The following is a 19,137-nucleotide window of genomic DNA, read 5'->3' as shown; positions in this document are numbered from 1 at the left end:
CTGCTAAGCAATTGCCTCCCCAAGCTGTTATACAAAATGACAAAACACTTTCGATTACTGCTCTATAAAATAATGTGCAGAGGGTTTTATCTATTCTAAACTGAGAGAGTTTTGATAAAAAATATGCACGTCTGCAAATCTTATGCCTAATTATTTTCAAGTGTTCATCCCACTTGAGCCTGTCATCAATCGTTACACCAAGGTATTTGTAGTGAGGAACTCGCTGGACGAATTGGTCCTTTAATTTTAACGGTTCTATCGGTTCCTTCACTCTCCTAAAGTCAATCACTAGCTCCTTTGTCTTGCTTATGTTAAGCTCTAGGTGGTGGGCATCACACCAAGACACAAATCTATCAATTTCTTAATCCAGCCTTGAGAAGCCTTAGCATCAATGGCACAGCAGTAGCGCACTTAAATATTTGAGTTTGGACCAGTGACAGAGGATTTGTTTTCACCACACCATGTTCTATAGTAAACATTTTAAATATCTAAAACATTGATAAATTGGTCATGAATATCATCATCATCATCATCATCATCATTATCATCAGGAAAGACAAAAACAACTACAACAACACAGATGAAACCTCCAAAAATCTGCCTCTAAAACAATGATAATGACAAGAATAAATACATTCACAATAAAATCACATGATCAAAGAGTGTAACATCAACAACAGTAATAATAACAACAACAACAACCACACTGCAAGGTGAAAGCACACGAGCCTTACGTCGTCACTGCCACCCAAAAAGGCCGATGTCTGGGATTGGAAAAGTTCCTCCATGAATTGGGTCAGGTTCAATGTACAAAGATAAACCTCAAACCGATGGACATGGCTGTCTCTGTCCAAGGACAAGTAGTCTGACAGGAAGACGTTGTGACAGTCAGGTGGTGTGGCTTCCATCGAAACAATCTTGGCTGTCAACTGGATTGATATAAACCATAAAATCATAATAATAATAATAATATATCTTTATTGTCCTCAAAAAAGTGGCAATTTGTCATTTGGTTACACATTTATAACAATACAATATTGACATAGACACACTCACACAGATGCACACTCGTAACATAGTAGCCATCGAAAAAATAAACCAAAAAAAAACGGCATCAACAACATCATCATCATCATCATCATAACAACCTTCCTAATATTTTCGTTACAATCCTTCACTGTCACCATTCCCCTATAACACCATCACCATCGTCATCATACTCCATTATTCCTGTAACAAGCTATGAGAGGGAAAGCCTGTGGTCTCTCTCTCTCTCTCTCTCTCTCTGTCTCTCTCTCATACACACAGACTCTCATACACACACACACACACACACACACACACACACAGAGGGTTCATCTGCAATTGATCCCTGAGATTCCCAAAGCCCATGACAATTCCATGCTAGAGAGTAGATACCTTGGTGGGTTGATACATGACCTCAGCTGCTGCAGACACAAATTGCGGATAAGCTTTGGCCAGCAGGATGACCATGTCTCTGACACTGGGCTCTAATCCCTGCAACATTCCCATCAAACTGGTCATGTCTGGTAGCATGGAAAAAGAGATATTGGGGGGGGGGGGGGGGGAGGAGGATAATGAGACGTTTAAGAGTGAAATTTTTGACACCAATTCTAGCTGGAAAAATAAATCTAAACATGTCCAATGTTTTATGGAGAATTTCCTCAAGCAGGTCAATTGGAACCAAATCATTTTATTGCTGTTGGCCATTTTGTTGTTGTGATAGTCTTCTTATTATATCCCTCATACCTGAATTGAGTGAGGTAATTTGTGTTCAGTGCGATTTGCCATACTGTCAATCTAGCAAATACAATGATGAAATGCTAACCACACTACACATTAATCAACTAACGGTTCATCTAGGTCATAAAAAAAGTAATTTATAGAATAATCTTAACCTGTATATGGCGCAATATCCTCTAAATGTGCTCAATACACTTTACAATGGGTCCCAAGCCAATAGCAACATTTAACATGGAGGATGAGACATGACGCCTGTGAAGAGCTTTTACGATTTTATTTCGACAAAGAAAAGGCTATTACAGACCAGGTACTCATTTCACATCTGAGTGCAGTGAGAGAATGTGAATAAATAGTCCTATCTATCTATCCAAAGTCAACTTTGCACTAACTAGAGCTGACCTCAAACCATAGAGCCACACATAACACATTTAATGGAAGTGTAAGTCATGTTAGATACACTGTCCAAAGGAGAGTGTCATAGAGCCACACATAACACATTGAATGGAAGTGTAAGTCATGTTAGATACACTGTCCAGAGGAGTGTCATAGAGCCACACATAACACATTGAATGGAAGTGTAAGTCATGTTAGATACACTGTCCAAAGGAGAGTGTCATAGAGCCACACATAACACATTGAATGGAAGTGTAAGTCATGTTAGATACACTGTCCAGAGGAGAGTGTCATAGAGCCACACATAACACATTGAATGGAAGTGTAAGTCATGTTAGATACACTGTCCAAAGGAGAGTGTCATAGAGCCACACATAACACATTGAATGGAAGTGTAAGTCATGTTAGATACACTGTCCAAAGGAGAGCCACACATAACACATTGAATGGAAGTGTAAGTCATGTTAGATACACTGTCCAAAGGAGAGCCACACATAACACATTGAATGGAAGTGTAAGTCATGTTAGATACACTGTCCAAAGGAGAGCCACACATAACACATTGAATGGAAGTGATACAAACTTTGTGGATTCTTGATAGACTCTATCTGCTGGTCCAGGCTGGATTCAAACACAATCATGGATGCCTTGAATAGGTCCGACAAGGATGTCTCTGCATTGTCTTCCTCCAGCAGGGTGGTCAATTTGTAGAACATTTCTACACCCCTACAAGTCATAGAAAACGTGGAATATTCAACTATTTTATTGATCTGAAAAGTATGCATGAAACACTGCCACACAAAGTAGAGAGAAAAAAATCAATTTTGACTTCGCTGTCTCCGAAGAGGCAGGCTGATTTTTGGGGATTTTTTTTTTTTTTTTTTTGGTATTTTTCTTTCTACTTTGTCAGGCAGTGTCTCATGCACACTCAAAAATAAAAACAAAAGCAAAAAAACACTTGAGCTTTTATATAGCACAATATCCACGAAACGTGCTCAAAGCATTTTACAAAGGGCCCCTAATCACCAGCAACACGTAACATGTAGAACAAGACATAGGTGATATTACAGATTATTTTTTTCCGTCAGAGACAATGCTGTTACTGGCCAGGTAATCATTTTACACCTGAGTACGGTAAGATTATGTGAGTAAAGAGCCTTTACCAAATACTCAACTATGCACTGAGCGAGGCTCGAACCAAGGAGCTTCCAATCCAAAAGCGAGTGTCATTCCACAAGATCAGATAGCCAGACTTTTTCAGATTTTTACTGTACACTAAGTATTATTATTGATACACTAGTCAGAATTTTACACTTGATCTGGTCACATCAGGTCAACACATTTTTCAGCTCACAAATGCTATGGATTATTTTTAATTCCGAAAAGTGAGTAGAGCAGGCACTTATGTTGATAATAACAAGAAATTAAGTGAGTAGGAAAGTGCCAGAAGACAATAGAGAATAAAAACTTCACAGCGGCAATTGGGGTTTGAACCCGTTACCTAACTGGTACGACAACTGCCTGGCTGGGGAGATCGTGACTCTACTGTATGAGCTATCCACGACCAATATCAATCCTGGGTGCTGTCGAGATTTTTTTCTGATCCCCCTGTCTACCCAGCAGTGAACGGGTAGCTGTGTCTGTTAGATCTGGTAGAAAGTACTTAACGATAGACTAACGTCCTATCCAAAGGATAGCAAGCAATTGCAATTGTCTGTTTCACACTACAGAAACGGTGATAAACTCCACCCCATGGGCCGTCTGGTTCTGAAGGACTACTTCATGACTCCATGGGCCGTCTGGTTCTGAAGGACTACTTCATGACTCCATGGGCCATCTGGTTCTGAAGGACTACTTCATGACTCCATGGGCCATCTGGTTTGAAGGACTACTTCATGACTCCATGGGCCGTCTGGTTCTGAAGGACTACTTCATGACTCCATGGGCCGTCTAGTTCTGAAGGACTACTTCATGACTCCATGGGCCATCTGGTTCTGAAGGACTACTTCATGACTCCATGGGCCGTCTGGTTCTGAAGGACTACTTCATGACTCCATGGGCCGTCTGGTTCTGAAGGACTACTTCATGACTCCATGGGCCGTCTGGTTCTGAAGGACTACTTCATGACTCCATGGGCCGTCTGGTTCTGAAGGACTACTTCATGACTCCATGAGCCATCTGGCTCTGAAGGACTACTTCATGACTCCATGGGCCATCTGGCTCTGAAGGACTACTTCATGACTCCATGGGCCATCTGGCTCTGAAGGACTACTTCATGACTCCATGGGCCATCTGGCTCTGAAGGACTACTTCATGACTCCATGGGCCGTCTGGTTCTGAAGGACTACTTCATGACTCCATGGGCCGTCTGGTTCTGAAGGACTTCTTCATGACTCCATGGGCTATTTGGCTGAAGGACTACTTCCTACATTAACACATAATGGCACTTCCTATCCCTTTCCAACTAGACTAAAAACTCACATCATGATGTCATCGGCCATCATTTTTTCCATCATGCGATTGAGGGCTGACATGGCTTCATCAAAGCGTGAGAAATCCAGCTGTCCAAAGAATTCCACAGTGGTTGTCCTCATATCAATGACTCCTAGAATCTGTCCCCTGGATATCAGGTCAAACAGTTTCTGGGAATATTCCTCTATCTGGATCCAATCTGTCTCCAGGTTGTAGCTCTGGGACATTCTCATCAAATCGGCCATCTGGCAATGGAGATGAAAAAAAAAGATTCAGTTTATCAAAAAAATTAAATTAAAAAGAGGGGCAGCGTGGCTCAATGGTACGGTCTTTGCTTCATACCGGAAAGGTACAGAGTCCGATCACCCACCGCTGCGCTGTGTGACCTTGAGCAAGTCACCTCGCACTAGCTCAATTTACGATGCTGCACCGCGGCTAACGCCTGGGTCATTCCAGTCTTCCCTTGGAATAACCCTAGAGACAAATTTCCCCTATGGGATGAATAAAGGGAATTTTTCATTTTTTATTTTATAAAAAAATACAAATTTCCCAATGCTTTTAGGTCATACTTAGGAAAAGCAATCAATGTTCAAATTGGTTGAAGAGAAATTGGCTGTTAAATAAAGTTCAAATACCCAACAGTCAAGGATCAGCGGAGTAAATGTGAGCTTTTATATGTTGCAATATCCATTTAATGTGCTCACTTCATAAACAAATCAATTCAGAAAAATAAAAAATAAATGTGAACATTTCTATAACACATTTCCACGGATTTACCATGTTCAATGCACTTTACAATGTTTCATTTCTTCCCCCATAAGGCTATCTGGAACCGCATTTCCATTTCATACAGTACCAGTCACCTGTTGGCATCCTTTTGTACTAACACTCTTACAGTATCCTATAGACAGCGACTCAGTCACACCCGAGTCGAGTGGTGTATTGTATGTTAAGTGCCTTATCCAAGGATACAACGTTAGGACCACGATCGTTTTCACCCATCTGACCAGTGGCCACACTTACACATCACTTGACATTTGTGACAAGGCAAGAAACTGTACCACTGAGCCCAGGAGGCAGACTAGAGAATGGTTATGTAATGTAATGGGAAATTTATATAGAGCCATTATCCATTTACAATGCATATATACATAAATATGCACAAATAGACACATGGGCATTTACAAACATACACACAGACATATATATACATATACACACATACATCTCCACATATATTGCATACCAGCAACATCTCAGTGTAGAAGACGCACTATTAACCGCCACAAATTCGATCTCAAAACACCTTGACCAAACGCCCTCGAATTACGCCAGAATCCTGTTTGTCGACTTTTCGTCAGCTTTTAATGCCATGAACACAGATATTTTGCTTCAAAAGTTGTGCAACATGGATATTCCAAACTACCTTATTAAATGGTATAAAGAGTTTCTGACCCATAGACCGCAATGTGTAAAATTGGGTGAACATATCTCCAACAAAAGAACGTTGTCGAACGGATGTCCCCAAGGCTGCGTGAGTTCCCCAATCCTGTACATCTTATACACCAACGACTGCAGACCATCCTTTGAAAATTGTTTTATAGTGAAATATGCAGATGATACTGCTATTCTTGGCTTATTAAAAGATAAAGTTACCGAAAAGAATTATTTCAAACAAATAAATATATTCACCGATTGGTGTAAACAAAATCAGCTTGAATTAAATGTTGAAAAAACGAAAGAACAGGTGTTTGGTGTAAAAAATAAAAACGACTTAAAGTGTGTGGCGATCGGTAAAGATGATGTTGAGATAGTTGACTATTTTAAATATTTAGGAATAACCATTGATAGTTCCCTCAATTTCTCTCAACATATTAATATAATATCTAAGAAAGTTGCCCAAAGATTATACATCCTAAGGAAATTGAGAACATTTCAAGTAAGGAAGAAAACTATGTTAAGAGTTTATGACTCATTGATTAAAAGTGTGTAATTGCGTTTGGCTGCACCAAATGGTTTGGAGGATGCCGACTTAAAGATAAATCAAAAATTTCAAAATCTATCAAAGAGGCATCAAAAATAATAAACCATCCTCTTGCTGGAGTAGAAAGAATTCATGGAAAAGCAATAGAAAGGAAAGCATTCTCAATTACCAACAATAAAAAACATATTTTAAACCATGAATTTAGTCTTTTACCATCTGGGAGAAGGTTTTGTCAGATTAAATGTAGAACTAACAAGTATAAATCAACGTTCGTTCCATCAGCAATAAAAATTTTGAATATTTCATATGGTACAGAAAAACCAAGGATTGATTCGTTGACTGATTAACTGATTAATTTATTTAATGTAAGATTAACTGACCAATTGATAATGATAATTTTTGGTGTCGAATTGCCACAATCGTAACAAATTGAAAACAAAATGAATATGTTTATGTTGTGTATATCGCACTTGTGAAGAGGAGAGAGAGAGAGAGAGAGAGAGAGAGGAGAGAGAGAGAGAGAGAGAGAGAGAGAGAGAGAGAGAGAGAGAGAGAGAGAGAGAGGAGAGAGAGAGAAAATAAGTAGGAGTGAAATATCTGTTCAATGTTACAGTTATCGTTTAACGTTATAACAAGTGTAACTAAATGACAAATTGCCATATTTATGGACAATAAAGATCTATTATTATTATTATTATTATTATTATATATATATATATATATATATATATATATATATATATATATATATATATATATATGAACGATTCATTTGATAGGTAGATCTAAATAACTCAGTTTTGAGGAATTATTTAAAGGCATCAAAGGTCTGACAGTTCCTTGGATAAGTAAATAGTCAATGAGTTCCACGCAGCTGGAGCAGAAAAGGCAAAAGATCGTTCAGAGAATTTAGTTTTCTAGATTTTTCTTTCAAATGATACTGAGTTAGAAAAGTAGAAAGGTGGTGTGACTTATCTTCAATTGAAATTTGACACAAACTTGACCTCAGGATTACATAGCCTATTATAGGGCTCCAGTGAAAAAATCTCTCCCTCGTCCCTACATCAAGTCCTCACCTTGGGTATTAGAGCCTCAATCCGCTGTGCTGGTTGTGTCATGTCAGTTATCACCCTATTCCAGTCCGTGTTACACACCATAGATTCTAGATCTGACACAGGCACATAGCTAGGCATTCCCATTTTGTCGATGTAATCATTAGTACAGAACAGTGTCAGGGCGTCATTGGAGGTCAGGAGGTCAATCATCTGGGGTGTGAGATAGGGTTGAAAAGAACAATCATCAAACTAAAATAAATACATATGATCACGTGTATTGATCTCCACCCAGCTTGATTATCTTGGGCTGTTAGATCTGGTAGAGATCACTTTGCAAAACAACTATCCAAAGGGCATCAAACAATGGACAATGCTTCCTGTCTACAAAAACTGCCTTCACTCCGGCAACATGGGCCTAGTGAATTTGACCTGCTGCTGCTACTGCTACTACTACTACTACTACTACTACGAGACTACTACTACTACTGCTGCTGCTGCTGCTACTACTACTACTACTGCTGCTGCTGCTGCTGCTACTGCTACTACTACTACTACTACTACTAGAAGTACTACTACTACTACTAAAACGACTACTACTACTAAAACTACTACTACTACTAAAACTACTACTACTACTACTACTAAAACTTCTACTACTACTACTACTACTACTACTAAAACTACTACTACTACTAAAACTACTACTACTACTACTACTACTAAAACTACTACTACTAATACCTCTACTACTACTACTACCACTACTACTACTACTAAACTACTACTACTACTAAAACTACTACTACTCTACTACTACTACTACTACAACTACAACCACTACTATTACTACTCTACTACTACTATCATCATCATCATTCACTCATTCATGATTTGGATCCAACCCCCCCCCCCCCCCCCCCCCCCCCCCCCCCCCCCCCCCCCCCAAATCCACAGACTGAGGAGCCCCTCCCAGAAGTTGGTGGGCAAGTATCTTCACTATGAGGATTTTTACTACTACTACTACTACTACTACTACTGGCCTTGAGAGCTGCTCAATCGTGTTAATATTGTTGTAATAAACTTTTTTATAAAACCATATTAGTTACATGTTTGTTATTTAAAAATGTTTATTTACAATTTCTGCAGGAGTTCACATTCCTGCAGATACTTAAAAATTGTAAGCGGATTGACCGACTGGAACAGAAACCTCAAGTCCCTGGTTTCGTAACGTTGTGATCTTATCTGTTCTGTGCACATTCCATGAAAACATCCACCATCATCCAGACAAAACATCACCACCTACACATAGACCATCATAACCACCAATACATACCAAGTTAGAATCTGTGTCCATCATGTGAGTGACACCATCAATGATTTCCGGTGAGTATTTGGTTAGCATGTGAGACAATTTCATCAAGGGAGTGTCTCTGGCCACTAACTCTGCAATGAAAATAAATCCAATACCCTTGACACTACGGTTTGTTTGTTTTTTAAGGCTAACGGCGCTTGTGACACATTTTGATCATTGCAGCACCAGTTAAAAGGAAGAAAATGGGATAGATAGTCAAAAAAGTTATAGATTGTCTACTGAAAGCACGCAAGTAAAAATAAGACAAAGGGGAATTAGTTCAAATTGGGAACAGATGTAGGTTCCAAGAGAACATTTTCAGTGTAGTTTGTAGGAGGTCACCTAAAAGTCTCATCCTGACACAAGCATAGGTACCCACTAAACAGAATACACTCAAATGTCTATAAATCATTATATATATATTTTTAAAATTTTTTTTAGGTCATTTAAGCGCCCGTTTCTGTCTTTTATCAATTTTTATCGCCTTGAGGGGCCATAGCTGCTCAATCGTGTACTGTTGCAATAAAATCATAATAGTTACATGTCTGTTTTAAAAATATTTATTTACAATTTCTGCAGGAGTTCACATTCCTGCAGATACTTTAAAATTGTAAGCGGATCGACCGACTGGAACAGAGACTTCAAGTCCCTGTTTTCATAATGTTGTGACCTTATCTGTTCTAAGTCTGTACATTCAATTAAAATATGGTGAACTGTGAGGTCACAGTTACATCTTCTGCAGAGGGGTTTTTCATCCCTCTCCAGAAGGAAACGGTGAGTGAAAACAGTATGTCCGATCCGGAGTAGAGTTATTTTGACCTCGTCTCTTCTTTTTAGCCCCGAGTTGGGTCTGGGGCCGAAGTCAGTTTTAATAATTTGTTTTAATTTGTTATGTACGTCTCGACTCCAGGATCGTTCCCATTCCTTTCGGACGATCTTGAAAATGGCTGGTAAGGAGAGGGTTAAACATTATCAGCTATATGTGTGATGACTTATCCACTCCCGACATATTTAGCCTTTACAACCACTTGCAATAACACGCACACATTCGGCACTCCTGTGGTCATTTTTAAAAATTAAATTCCCTTTACTTTATTCATCCCACAGGGGAAATTTGTCTCTAGGGTCTATTCCAAGGGAAGACTGGAATAATCCAGGCATCAGCCTCAGTGCAGCGCCCCAAAATGAGCTAGGGCGAGGTGACTTGCTCAAGGCCACACAGCGCAGCGGCGGGTGATCGAACTCGGTACCTTTCGGGTACGAAGCAAGGACCGCACTGCTGAGTCACGCGGTAACCTACAAAGAGAGATTTATGACTATAGTGATCACTAAGTTGCGAGAATCGGTAAACTGTAAAAATTAATGTAGAAAAGTGAGTGGAGCAGACACTTATGTTGATAATAACAGAAAATAAAGTGAGTAGAAAAGTGCTAGAAGACAATAGAGAATAAAACATTTTCGCGGCAATGGGGGCTCGAACCCATGACCTTACTGATATCACAACTCCACCTGGCCGTGAGAGGGACGCTATCCACCCGAGTGGTGGATGGCGTCAACTGCATAGCATCCCTCTCACGACAAGGCGGAGTTTATCAGTAAGGTCAGGGGTTCGAACCCAAATCAGTGCAGAAATTTTTTTAATTCTCTATTGTCTACTCACTTCATTTTCTGTTATTATCAATTAATGTACAAATATGAACATAACAGCTTGGAAAAATAAATAAATACCAAACACAGAATGCTTCAGGCTCAAAGCCCTTCTTCAATCAATCACAAAAACAGTGTAAACATTTTTTTTTTTTTTTTTGTTTATTGCTTTAGGTCTCTTCCAACACAAATGAGGTTATATGAGAGACCGCTGAAACAAACAAAAAACAAGCAATCTAACAAAAATAGTACAAATGTAAATCAAAATCATAACCTAAAGATATAAGCTAAATTATAAATAACCAAGAACAAACAGGCAGAAGATTTACAGAAAAAAAAATATCCCCTGTCAAAAATACAATCACAAACCAAAGAAGCAGGATAGGCTAGTAAAGAGAAGAAGAAACGACATCACTATCGGATCGTACACCCATGCGAACATCATAGGTATATGATTCAAGGGTGATGCTCCCATCCAACCACCCGCCAACACATCACTTAAAATCAATGGCATTTTAAAAGTAATCCTTCAGAGCCATTGTGTCCATGGAGCCGGAGTTTATCCAGGTTTCTATAGCGTGAAACGGACAATAACAATTGCTTGCTACCCTTCGGATAGGACAATAGATCTAAGAGACCCAGCTACCCAATCACTGCTTGGTGGACAATGGGGGGGGGGGGGATAAAAAACAAACCCCAAAAAAACTCGACTGCACCCGGGATCCATCTCAGTCCCTTTGATTTTGATTGTGAAGCAAGTGCTCTACCAACTGAGCTATCGATCTCCCCACTGACATGTTAAGTGATGTGTTCATGTTTTATTGTTTTAGTTATTGACTCAACAAGGATTTGAGCCTTAAACTTCAACATGACGGTTTTTTTTTTGGTATTTTGTTCTTTCTTTGAAGCTCTTATGTTGATATTACTAGTTGTACATTAGAGATGAGTGGGGGGTGCCTGAAACCTGGGATCATGAACATTCAAATGAAAGAGTGAAAATGGAGAGGCTTTGGATGGGAACAATACAGACAATGGACGTTTCGGGTACAAACCCTTTGTCAGCACAACAATAAACAAATGAAAGTGGAAAAAGAAATTAAAATAAAATGCAGTATAGCAACACATTTAAGGTCATGTCAGCGCCAGTAAAAAGGAAGTAAATAGGATAGTAAAAAGTTCTAGACTTACAATTAAAGACCCCAAGAAAAGGTAAGACAAAGGGAAATTGGTTCAAATAGGAAACGGATGTAGATTCCAAGAGCAGACTATCAAAGTACTTAGTTTGAGATCACCTATTGTTTTGTTTGTTTTTAGGTGTTTAACGGCGCTTTCGACACTATTTAGGTCATTTAAGCGCCCGTTTCTGTCTTTCATCAATCTTTTATCGGCCCCGAGGGGCCACAGCTGATCAAAACGTGTACTGTTGTAATAAAATCTTTATAAAATCATAATAGTTACATGTTTGTTCAGTAAAAATATCTATTTACAATTTCTGCAGGAGTTCACATTCCTGCAGATACTTTAAAATTGTAAGCGGATCGACCGACTGGAACAGAGACTTCAAGTCTCTGTTATCATAATGTTGTGACCTTATCTGTTCTAATTCTGTACATTCAATTAAAATGTGTTGAACTGTCAGGTCACAGTTACATGTTCTGCAGAGGGGTTTTTCATCCCTCTCCAGAAGGAAACGGTGAGTGAGGGCAGTATGTGAGATCACCTAAAAGTCTCATCCACACACAAGCCCCGGTCCCAACTAAGAGGAATACACTCAAATGTTTATAAATCATATATAATATGTAAACAAAACATAATACAGTGCATAACAGAGAGATAATTTACAAGGAAAAAAATATCATCTCCCAAAACTCTATGAATACATTTGACTGTTTCCCTCCCAGCTAGGGCCAGGACAAAACCAAGTAATCTCATTCCAAGACAACGACAGAAAGCATGTTGGAAAACAAGACATAGGGGGATAGAAGACATAGTATGTACCTCCCTGCCCACTATGAGAGGTCAGGAGTGCGAATTCACATCATTTTTGTTTCCCCTCGTTCATTTGTGCTGATGAAGGGTTTGTACTTGAAATGTCCATTGTCTGTATTGATCCCATCCGAAGCCTCTCCATTATAACTCTTTCGTTAGTATGTGTTATATGTTAGTAGTTTATGTCAGCAGCTCCTTTTATCTGATTATAAAAAGCCAAGATATTGTGTCTTGCAACAGGTTTGGTTGGAGGTGTCCACATCTGCTCCTCAGTGCATTGTGCAATATGTGGTGTGACATAAAGTGGGCAGGCATAGCACATCCACAAGATTTTAATTCCATTTTTATCCGGCTTTGACAGGATGAACTGGAGAAACAGACAACGGCCAAGAAAAGGACAAGCTGCTTGTCCACAGTTCTCTTGGAATGTAGTCATCATCACATCATTTCACACCACTGCTGGATCCATTTCATAGCCTCTGGCCTGCAGCTTCTTAGTCAGTGTCAGTGCACGTTGATCCCAAGTTACATTCAAAGAGAATGCATGTTCCATAGTCTGTATCGCGTCAGTGGAAAGTCGCCACTTTAACATGTTCTTCCCCACTGGAGTACTTGGAATGTAGTGTCTGGAAAACAAACTGGAACTTGCCCCATACGTTCCTGATAGGGGCTAACAAATCCAAATAACTACAACAGGCAATCTCTCTACAACATCAAAGTCTTGAGATCCGTCGTGCACTCATTTTCCTTCCACAAGCCTGTATACAGCAAGCATTCAATGACGGCAAAGAGCTTGTCCCTTGTACTTCAATCCCAATTCAGGCCCTTCACTCTTCTCCCCTATGATGATGTCCTTTTTAAAAAAATCAATATCCACTAAATGTGCTAACAGCATTTTACAAGGGGTTCCTGACCAACAGCAACAATTACATGTAGAACGAGATATCACCCATGTTAGGCAATATATATAATTTTTCCACCCGAGACAACGCTGTTAATGGCCAGGTACTCATTTTACATCTGAGCACAGTGAGACAATGTGAGTAAAGAGCTTTTCCCAACGACTCAACGATGAGCTACAGATCGTCACTCGAACCCTGAACCTTGTGGTTTGAATACTAGTGCCATACAACAAGACCATAATATAGCCACACTCGTCGATCATAAGTATAAATTAAAACTCACCACAATAACCAAAACGCAATGTTTGCAGTGGTAGAGGTAGATATTGATGAAACAAGCAGAAGCATATAAGAACAATCCAGATCGATCAGTATAAAGAAATATAATCTCTCTATGCAACTCAGCTGGTCAGAGACAGTAAAATGAGGTAAATTTTTCTTTGTAGGTTACCTGGTCAAAAAGACCCCACGAGTGGCCGAGCTTGAGAATTTCATCAGGTTGTGAAAAAAATTCTTATAAAATATGAGACAATTTAAAAAGAACTGAAGACACAGAACAAAAAATGGTTGAATGAGGCATATCTAGGGTTTAAAGAGTGTATTTATTTATTCCAAGACACACAGTGATTGAACAGTACATGGTGGTGGGCCTAAATGACCCATGAATGACATCCTAACGAAAGAGTGAAAATGGAAAGGCTTCGTATGGGAACAAAACAGACAATGGACGTTTCGGGTACATACCCTTCATCAGCACAACAATACACAAATAAACGTGGAAAACAAATAAAATATAATGAAAAATAACTTGTATCGTCTGTACTCAATGGTGGTTGCAGTATGAATGAAATGTTAGCGTGGCGTGGGTAGAGGATAGGGTGCCCCAGGGGGGTGATCTAATTGATAAGCAAAGGTCAGCGTCAGGGAACCGAACTTTCCAGACTATAATGGAAGGTAAAAGACATATTGGTAGTAGTAGTAGTAGTAGTAGTAGTAGTAGTAGTAGTAGTAGTAGTAGTAGTAGTAGTAGTAGTAGTAGTAGTAGTAGTAGTAGTAGTATGTAGTAGCAGTATAGTAGTAGTAGTAGTAGTAGTAGTAGTAGTAGTAGTAGTAGTAGTAGTAGTAGTAGTAGTAGTAGAGTAGTAGTAGAACACTGTAGTGGAACAGTAGGGGGCGGTGGAGGGGGCGAGGTGAAAGAGTCACGGCGGAGGTGGGGGGGGGGGGTGTTTGTTGGATGAGCGAAGGTCGAATCTTCGCGAAGGAACGATGCGATATTAAAGTGGAATACACGATAAATAGATAGATGGATAGACAGATAGATAGGTAGATAGACAGAAAAGAGGGGAGAGAGAGAGAGAGAGAGAGAGAGAGAGAGAGAGAGAGAGAGAGAGAGAGAGAGAGAGAGAGAGAGAGAGGAGAGAAGAGGAGAGAGAGAGGAGACAGAGAGACAGAGAGAAAAAAAAAAAAAATAAAAAAAATAAAAAAGGGGGGGGGGGTGGGAGGGGGTTGGTTTGAGGCGGACCGGTAGAGAGGGGGAATTAGAGAGAGAGGGGGGGAGGGAGAAAGAGAGAGAGAGGGGGGACAAAGAAAGAAAGAAAGAGAGAGAGAGAGAGAGAGGAGAGAGAGAGAGAGAGAGAGAGAGAGAGAGAGAGAGAGAGAGAGAGAGAGAGAGAGAAAGGGGGGAGGGGAGGTGAGAGAGGGCGAGTAAACAGCCGAGTGATAGCTTGGTCTATATGTATATAAATGGATAAAAAAGTGGATGATTGGACACAATGAGAGATAGCTAGGAAGGTAGATGACTATGAATCGGTGGATAATCAGTAGATAGATAGGTAGCTAGCTAGCTAGCTAGCTAGCTAGATAGATAGATAGATAGATAGATAGATAGATAGATAGATAGATAGATAGATAGATAGATAGATAGGTAGGTAGGTAGGTAGAGTTGTACTTTTAGTAGTATGAACAGTAGTAGTAGTGGTAGTAGTAGTAGTAGTAGTGGTAGTAGTAGTAGTAGTAGTAGTAGTAGTAGCGTAGTAGTAGTAGTAGTAGTAGTAGTAGTAGTAGTAGTAGTAGTAGTAGTAGTAGTAGTAGTAGTAGTAGAGTAGTAGTAGTTGTAGTAGTAGTAGTAGTAGAAGTTAGTAGTAGTTAGCAGCAGCAGTAGCTGTAGTGGCAGAAGTGAGAGCAGCAGTGGTGATGAATATGGGGGACGTTGACATCTAGTGGTGGTCAATCCTGGTGTTGAGTCCGCATGGAGTCAGCGTTCCCAACAACTTGATCAGGTGAGTTTCCCTACGTCGACGGGCGGAAGTGTCCGAATGGCAAAAACTGAGCACACACACACGCACACACTGTACATCGCAATGGTCTGGCAGATTGAAGTGTCTGGCCACTGCTGTGTCTGCACAGTTCGATATGTCACGCAAGTGCTGCACGAATCTGTCACCCAGCCTCTTTCCGGTCTCACCAACGTAAGCAATCCCACACAGGGAGCACGTAATCGCATAGACTAGATTACGGTCAGTGCAAGTAAACGGCCGCCTGATGTCCCAAATCTTGTCTGGAAAGCTGACTCTGTCATACTCCCACAGGTGCCCACAAGTCTTGCATCGGGGTCGCATACACGATCTGGCTTTAGGTCCATCCCTAGGTATGGGTTCCAGGCGGCTTCTGACAAGGAGATCCCTCAGGTTACGATCCCGTCGATATGCTACCAACGGGGGTTCTGAAAAAACTCTGTGGGTGTCTTCGCCCGCCTGGAGGATCCCATAGTTCTGCAATAGGATGTTCCTCACTTGATCGGCATGGGGGTGATGCGTGAGGACCAAAATGGGACGCTGTGTCTCCTGCTTCCTGGCATTACGAGGCCTCATTGCTGCTTCTCTCGACACGAGGCTGGCTTTCCGGACAGCCTTAAGCAAAACCCTTTCGGGATATTCCCGTGCCCTAAAAAAATCGAGCATGCGATCACGTTGAAGCGCAAATTCATCATCTTCCAGACAGAGTCTCCGCAAGCGGAGTATCTGACTGAATGGGATGGAGTCTTTGCACTTCACCGGATGGGATGACCGATAGAGCAGGTAGCTATGACTGTCCGTTTCCTTGTAGTGTAACTACTACTACTACTACTACTACTACTACCAATATGTCTTTTACCTTCCATTATAGTCTGGAAAGTTCGGTTCCCTGACGCTGACCTTTGCTTATCAATTAGATCACCCCCCTGGGGCACCCTATCCTCTACCCACGCCACGCTAACATTTCATTCATACTGCAACCACCATTGAGTACAGACGATACAAGTTATTTTTCATTATATTTTATTTGTTTTCCACGTTTATTTGTGTATTGTTGTGCTGACGAAGGGTATGTACCCGAAACGTCCATTGTCTGTTTTGTTCCCATACGAAGCCTTTCCATTTTCACTCTTTCGTTAGTATTTTACGATCACCGGCTTCAGGCAGCCCCGACCGTTTTCTACTTTTCCATGAATGACATCGAGATTTGGACAAGGCACTTAATATACTGTTAAAACGATATGCACTAGGTTAATAAATAACAACAGTCAAATGGAATGGAAGCTTAACAAACAGATAATGTGGATGTTTCGGGTTTCTCCTTGGTCAACAAACCACGATAAATGAAACGCTAATGACGAATAAGAGATGAGACTATGTTCAACTACGCCATTCTCTCATTCATCACAAGTGTTTTATTTACCATGCTTTGTTGACTAAGGTAAACCCGAAACGTCCACATGACGTCTTTATAAATGACATTGGAGCTTCCATTTCATGTGATTACATTGCTATTCAATTCTTCAAGCTTCAAGCAGCAACATTTGTATTAGTATTAGGCAGTCGACTGTACAACATCATGTTTATCTTCTACAACTGTACTATCTGTTGAATTTATACATGGCTCTCATCTCAAAGAATTGGGTATAGCTAACCAATGAAAATGCATTATTCTGACATGTGACCAACCCGTTCATGTTTATTGGACTTTTATATCTTTGTTAGTTTTTTAAATCTCTGCAACTGAAGCCATTATTATATACATACAAAACTATTCCATGTGTAACATTGCATTATGGCCATTGTGAATTGTCATACTAGTATGTGGGTACTTTTGTTTTTGGGTTTGCTTTGAGGGGTTTTACAGCCCTTAAACAATGCTGTTAGGTCATTTCAACATCAGTGAAAGGGAAGGTGTTAGGGGAAAAATTGTAGATTTAAATTGAAATAACCTAAGAAAAAGTAAGACAAAGTCCACTGGTTCAAATAGGGAACAGGATTGCCCAGAAATCTATCACCGTGCCTATTTTGACACTACCCATAAGTCCTATCAAATCACAAGCATAGGATCTCGTTATGAAGGGTACAATCAAATGTTTACATACTACATACAATATACTCAAAGCTTAAAGTTATATGACAGAGATGATTAACAAGGAAAAAGATATCATCTCTCAAAAAAGTAACTATACATAAAAAGGCAGTAAAGATGATAAAAACCAATGATGCCAGCGCAGCGTTTCATTATTGTCATGGGGAAATAATCAATTGGCTTTAAGATATGTATGTCAGTCGGAGAGAACCAAATTGGAGGTAATCTTTATGTCCTAAATTGTGTAGCTAATACAGATGAAAATGTGAATTGTGTACATGTTTGCAGCCTGCATCAATGGCACCAAACTATGGGCCACTGTAATGCCAAGGATATTCTGGGATCAACATTTCACATGCAAATCATTTTTATAAAGCTAGGATTTTCAATGTGACGTGTATTCTTGGCAAAATTCCCTATTGGAGACTTTTAAAATAGCACAGCCCTTGCACACTGGATTTTACAGAAATAATAACATGAGAGTCAATGAGAATAACATTCCAGACAATGACTGCAACAGTATTATTACCAGACAATTCAAGGATGAGTACCACTGACATTTTTTGGTAACACTAGTAACAGAAGGACTTTTAAAATATCAAACGGCTGTTATCTGTCCAAATAGTACGGAACAAAATCTCAATTACTTGATTACAGACTTAAAAATGGGTTTGAAATCAAGGCTTTATTGTCAATAGTACGGAACAAAACTCATTATTGATTCGCTTAAAAAGGTCCTTTTGTGGATCATCTAATCCATTTATCCATTTCTGTTGGTTTGTTTGTTTCTTTTTAGGTGTTTAACAGCGCTTTAAACACTATTTAGGTCATTTAAGAGCCGATATTCATTGGCACAGACTGAGGCATAAAGCATACAATTTTCACTATTTTGATACGGAATTTAGGTAAGACACAAATTCATCAACATCCCATTGGATACGTAAAATAGAAAAAAGAATGTCTTTCTTTTATTGCAAGTAATATTACGAGTATGATGTGCTACAAGCACATTTTCCATTTTGTCTCATGTCCATAATACTATAAAATATCATGAAAGCAGATTGGGAGTTATGAACAATCAGAGACAAGCTTATTTTATTTCTATGTTTTCTTAAACATTGGCGATCATCTTTGCAGATTATTTCATGCACTCATTTATTTGCGGCATGTGGAGTTAAATCAAAAATTGGTTTC

General features: G+C 39.7%; 1 protein-coding gene across 1 annotated transcript in view; it reads right to left on the bottom strand.

Moving 5' to 3' along the window:
- The window catches only part of LOC144972239 (uncharacterized), a 318,601-nt gene that overhangs the window by 210,134 nt on the left and 89,330 nt on the right, over positions 1–19,137 (bottom strand). The window contains exons 16-21 of the mRNA XM_078913282.1: positions 9,002–9,111; positions 7,690–7,878; positions 4,639–4,874; positions 2,741–2,883; positions 1,420–1,547; positions 735–929 (exon numbers count right to left, since the gene is read on the bottom strand). Coding sequence (XP_078769408.1) covers positions 735–929; positions 1,420–1,547; positions 2,741–2,883; positions 4,639–4,874; positions 7,690–7,878; positions 9,002–9,111 — 1,001 coding nt within the window. The remainder of the gene's footprint in view (positions 1–734; positions 930–1,419; positions 1,548–2,740; positions 2,884–4,638; positions 4,875–7,689; positions 7,879–9,001; positions 9,112–19,137) is intronic.

This window comes from Berghia stephanieae, chromosome 5 (genome assembly GCF_034508935.2).
Source record: "Berghia stephanieae isolate SIO BIC M18660-M18661 chromosome 5, UCSD_Bste_1.3, whole genome shotgun sequence".
NCBI classification, from domain to species: domain Eukaryota; kingdom Metazoa; phylum Mollusca; class Gastropoda; order Nudibranchia; family Aeolidiidae; genus Berghia; species Berghia stephanieae.
The sequence above is the reverse complement of the archived record's forward strand: the minus strand, read 5'-3'. Positions and strand labels throughout refer to the sequence as shown.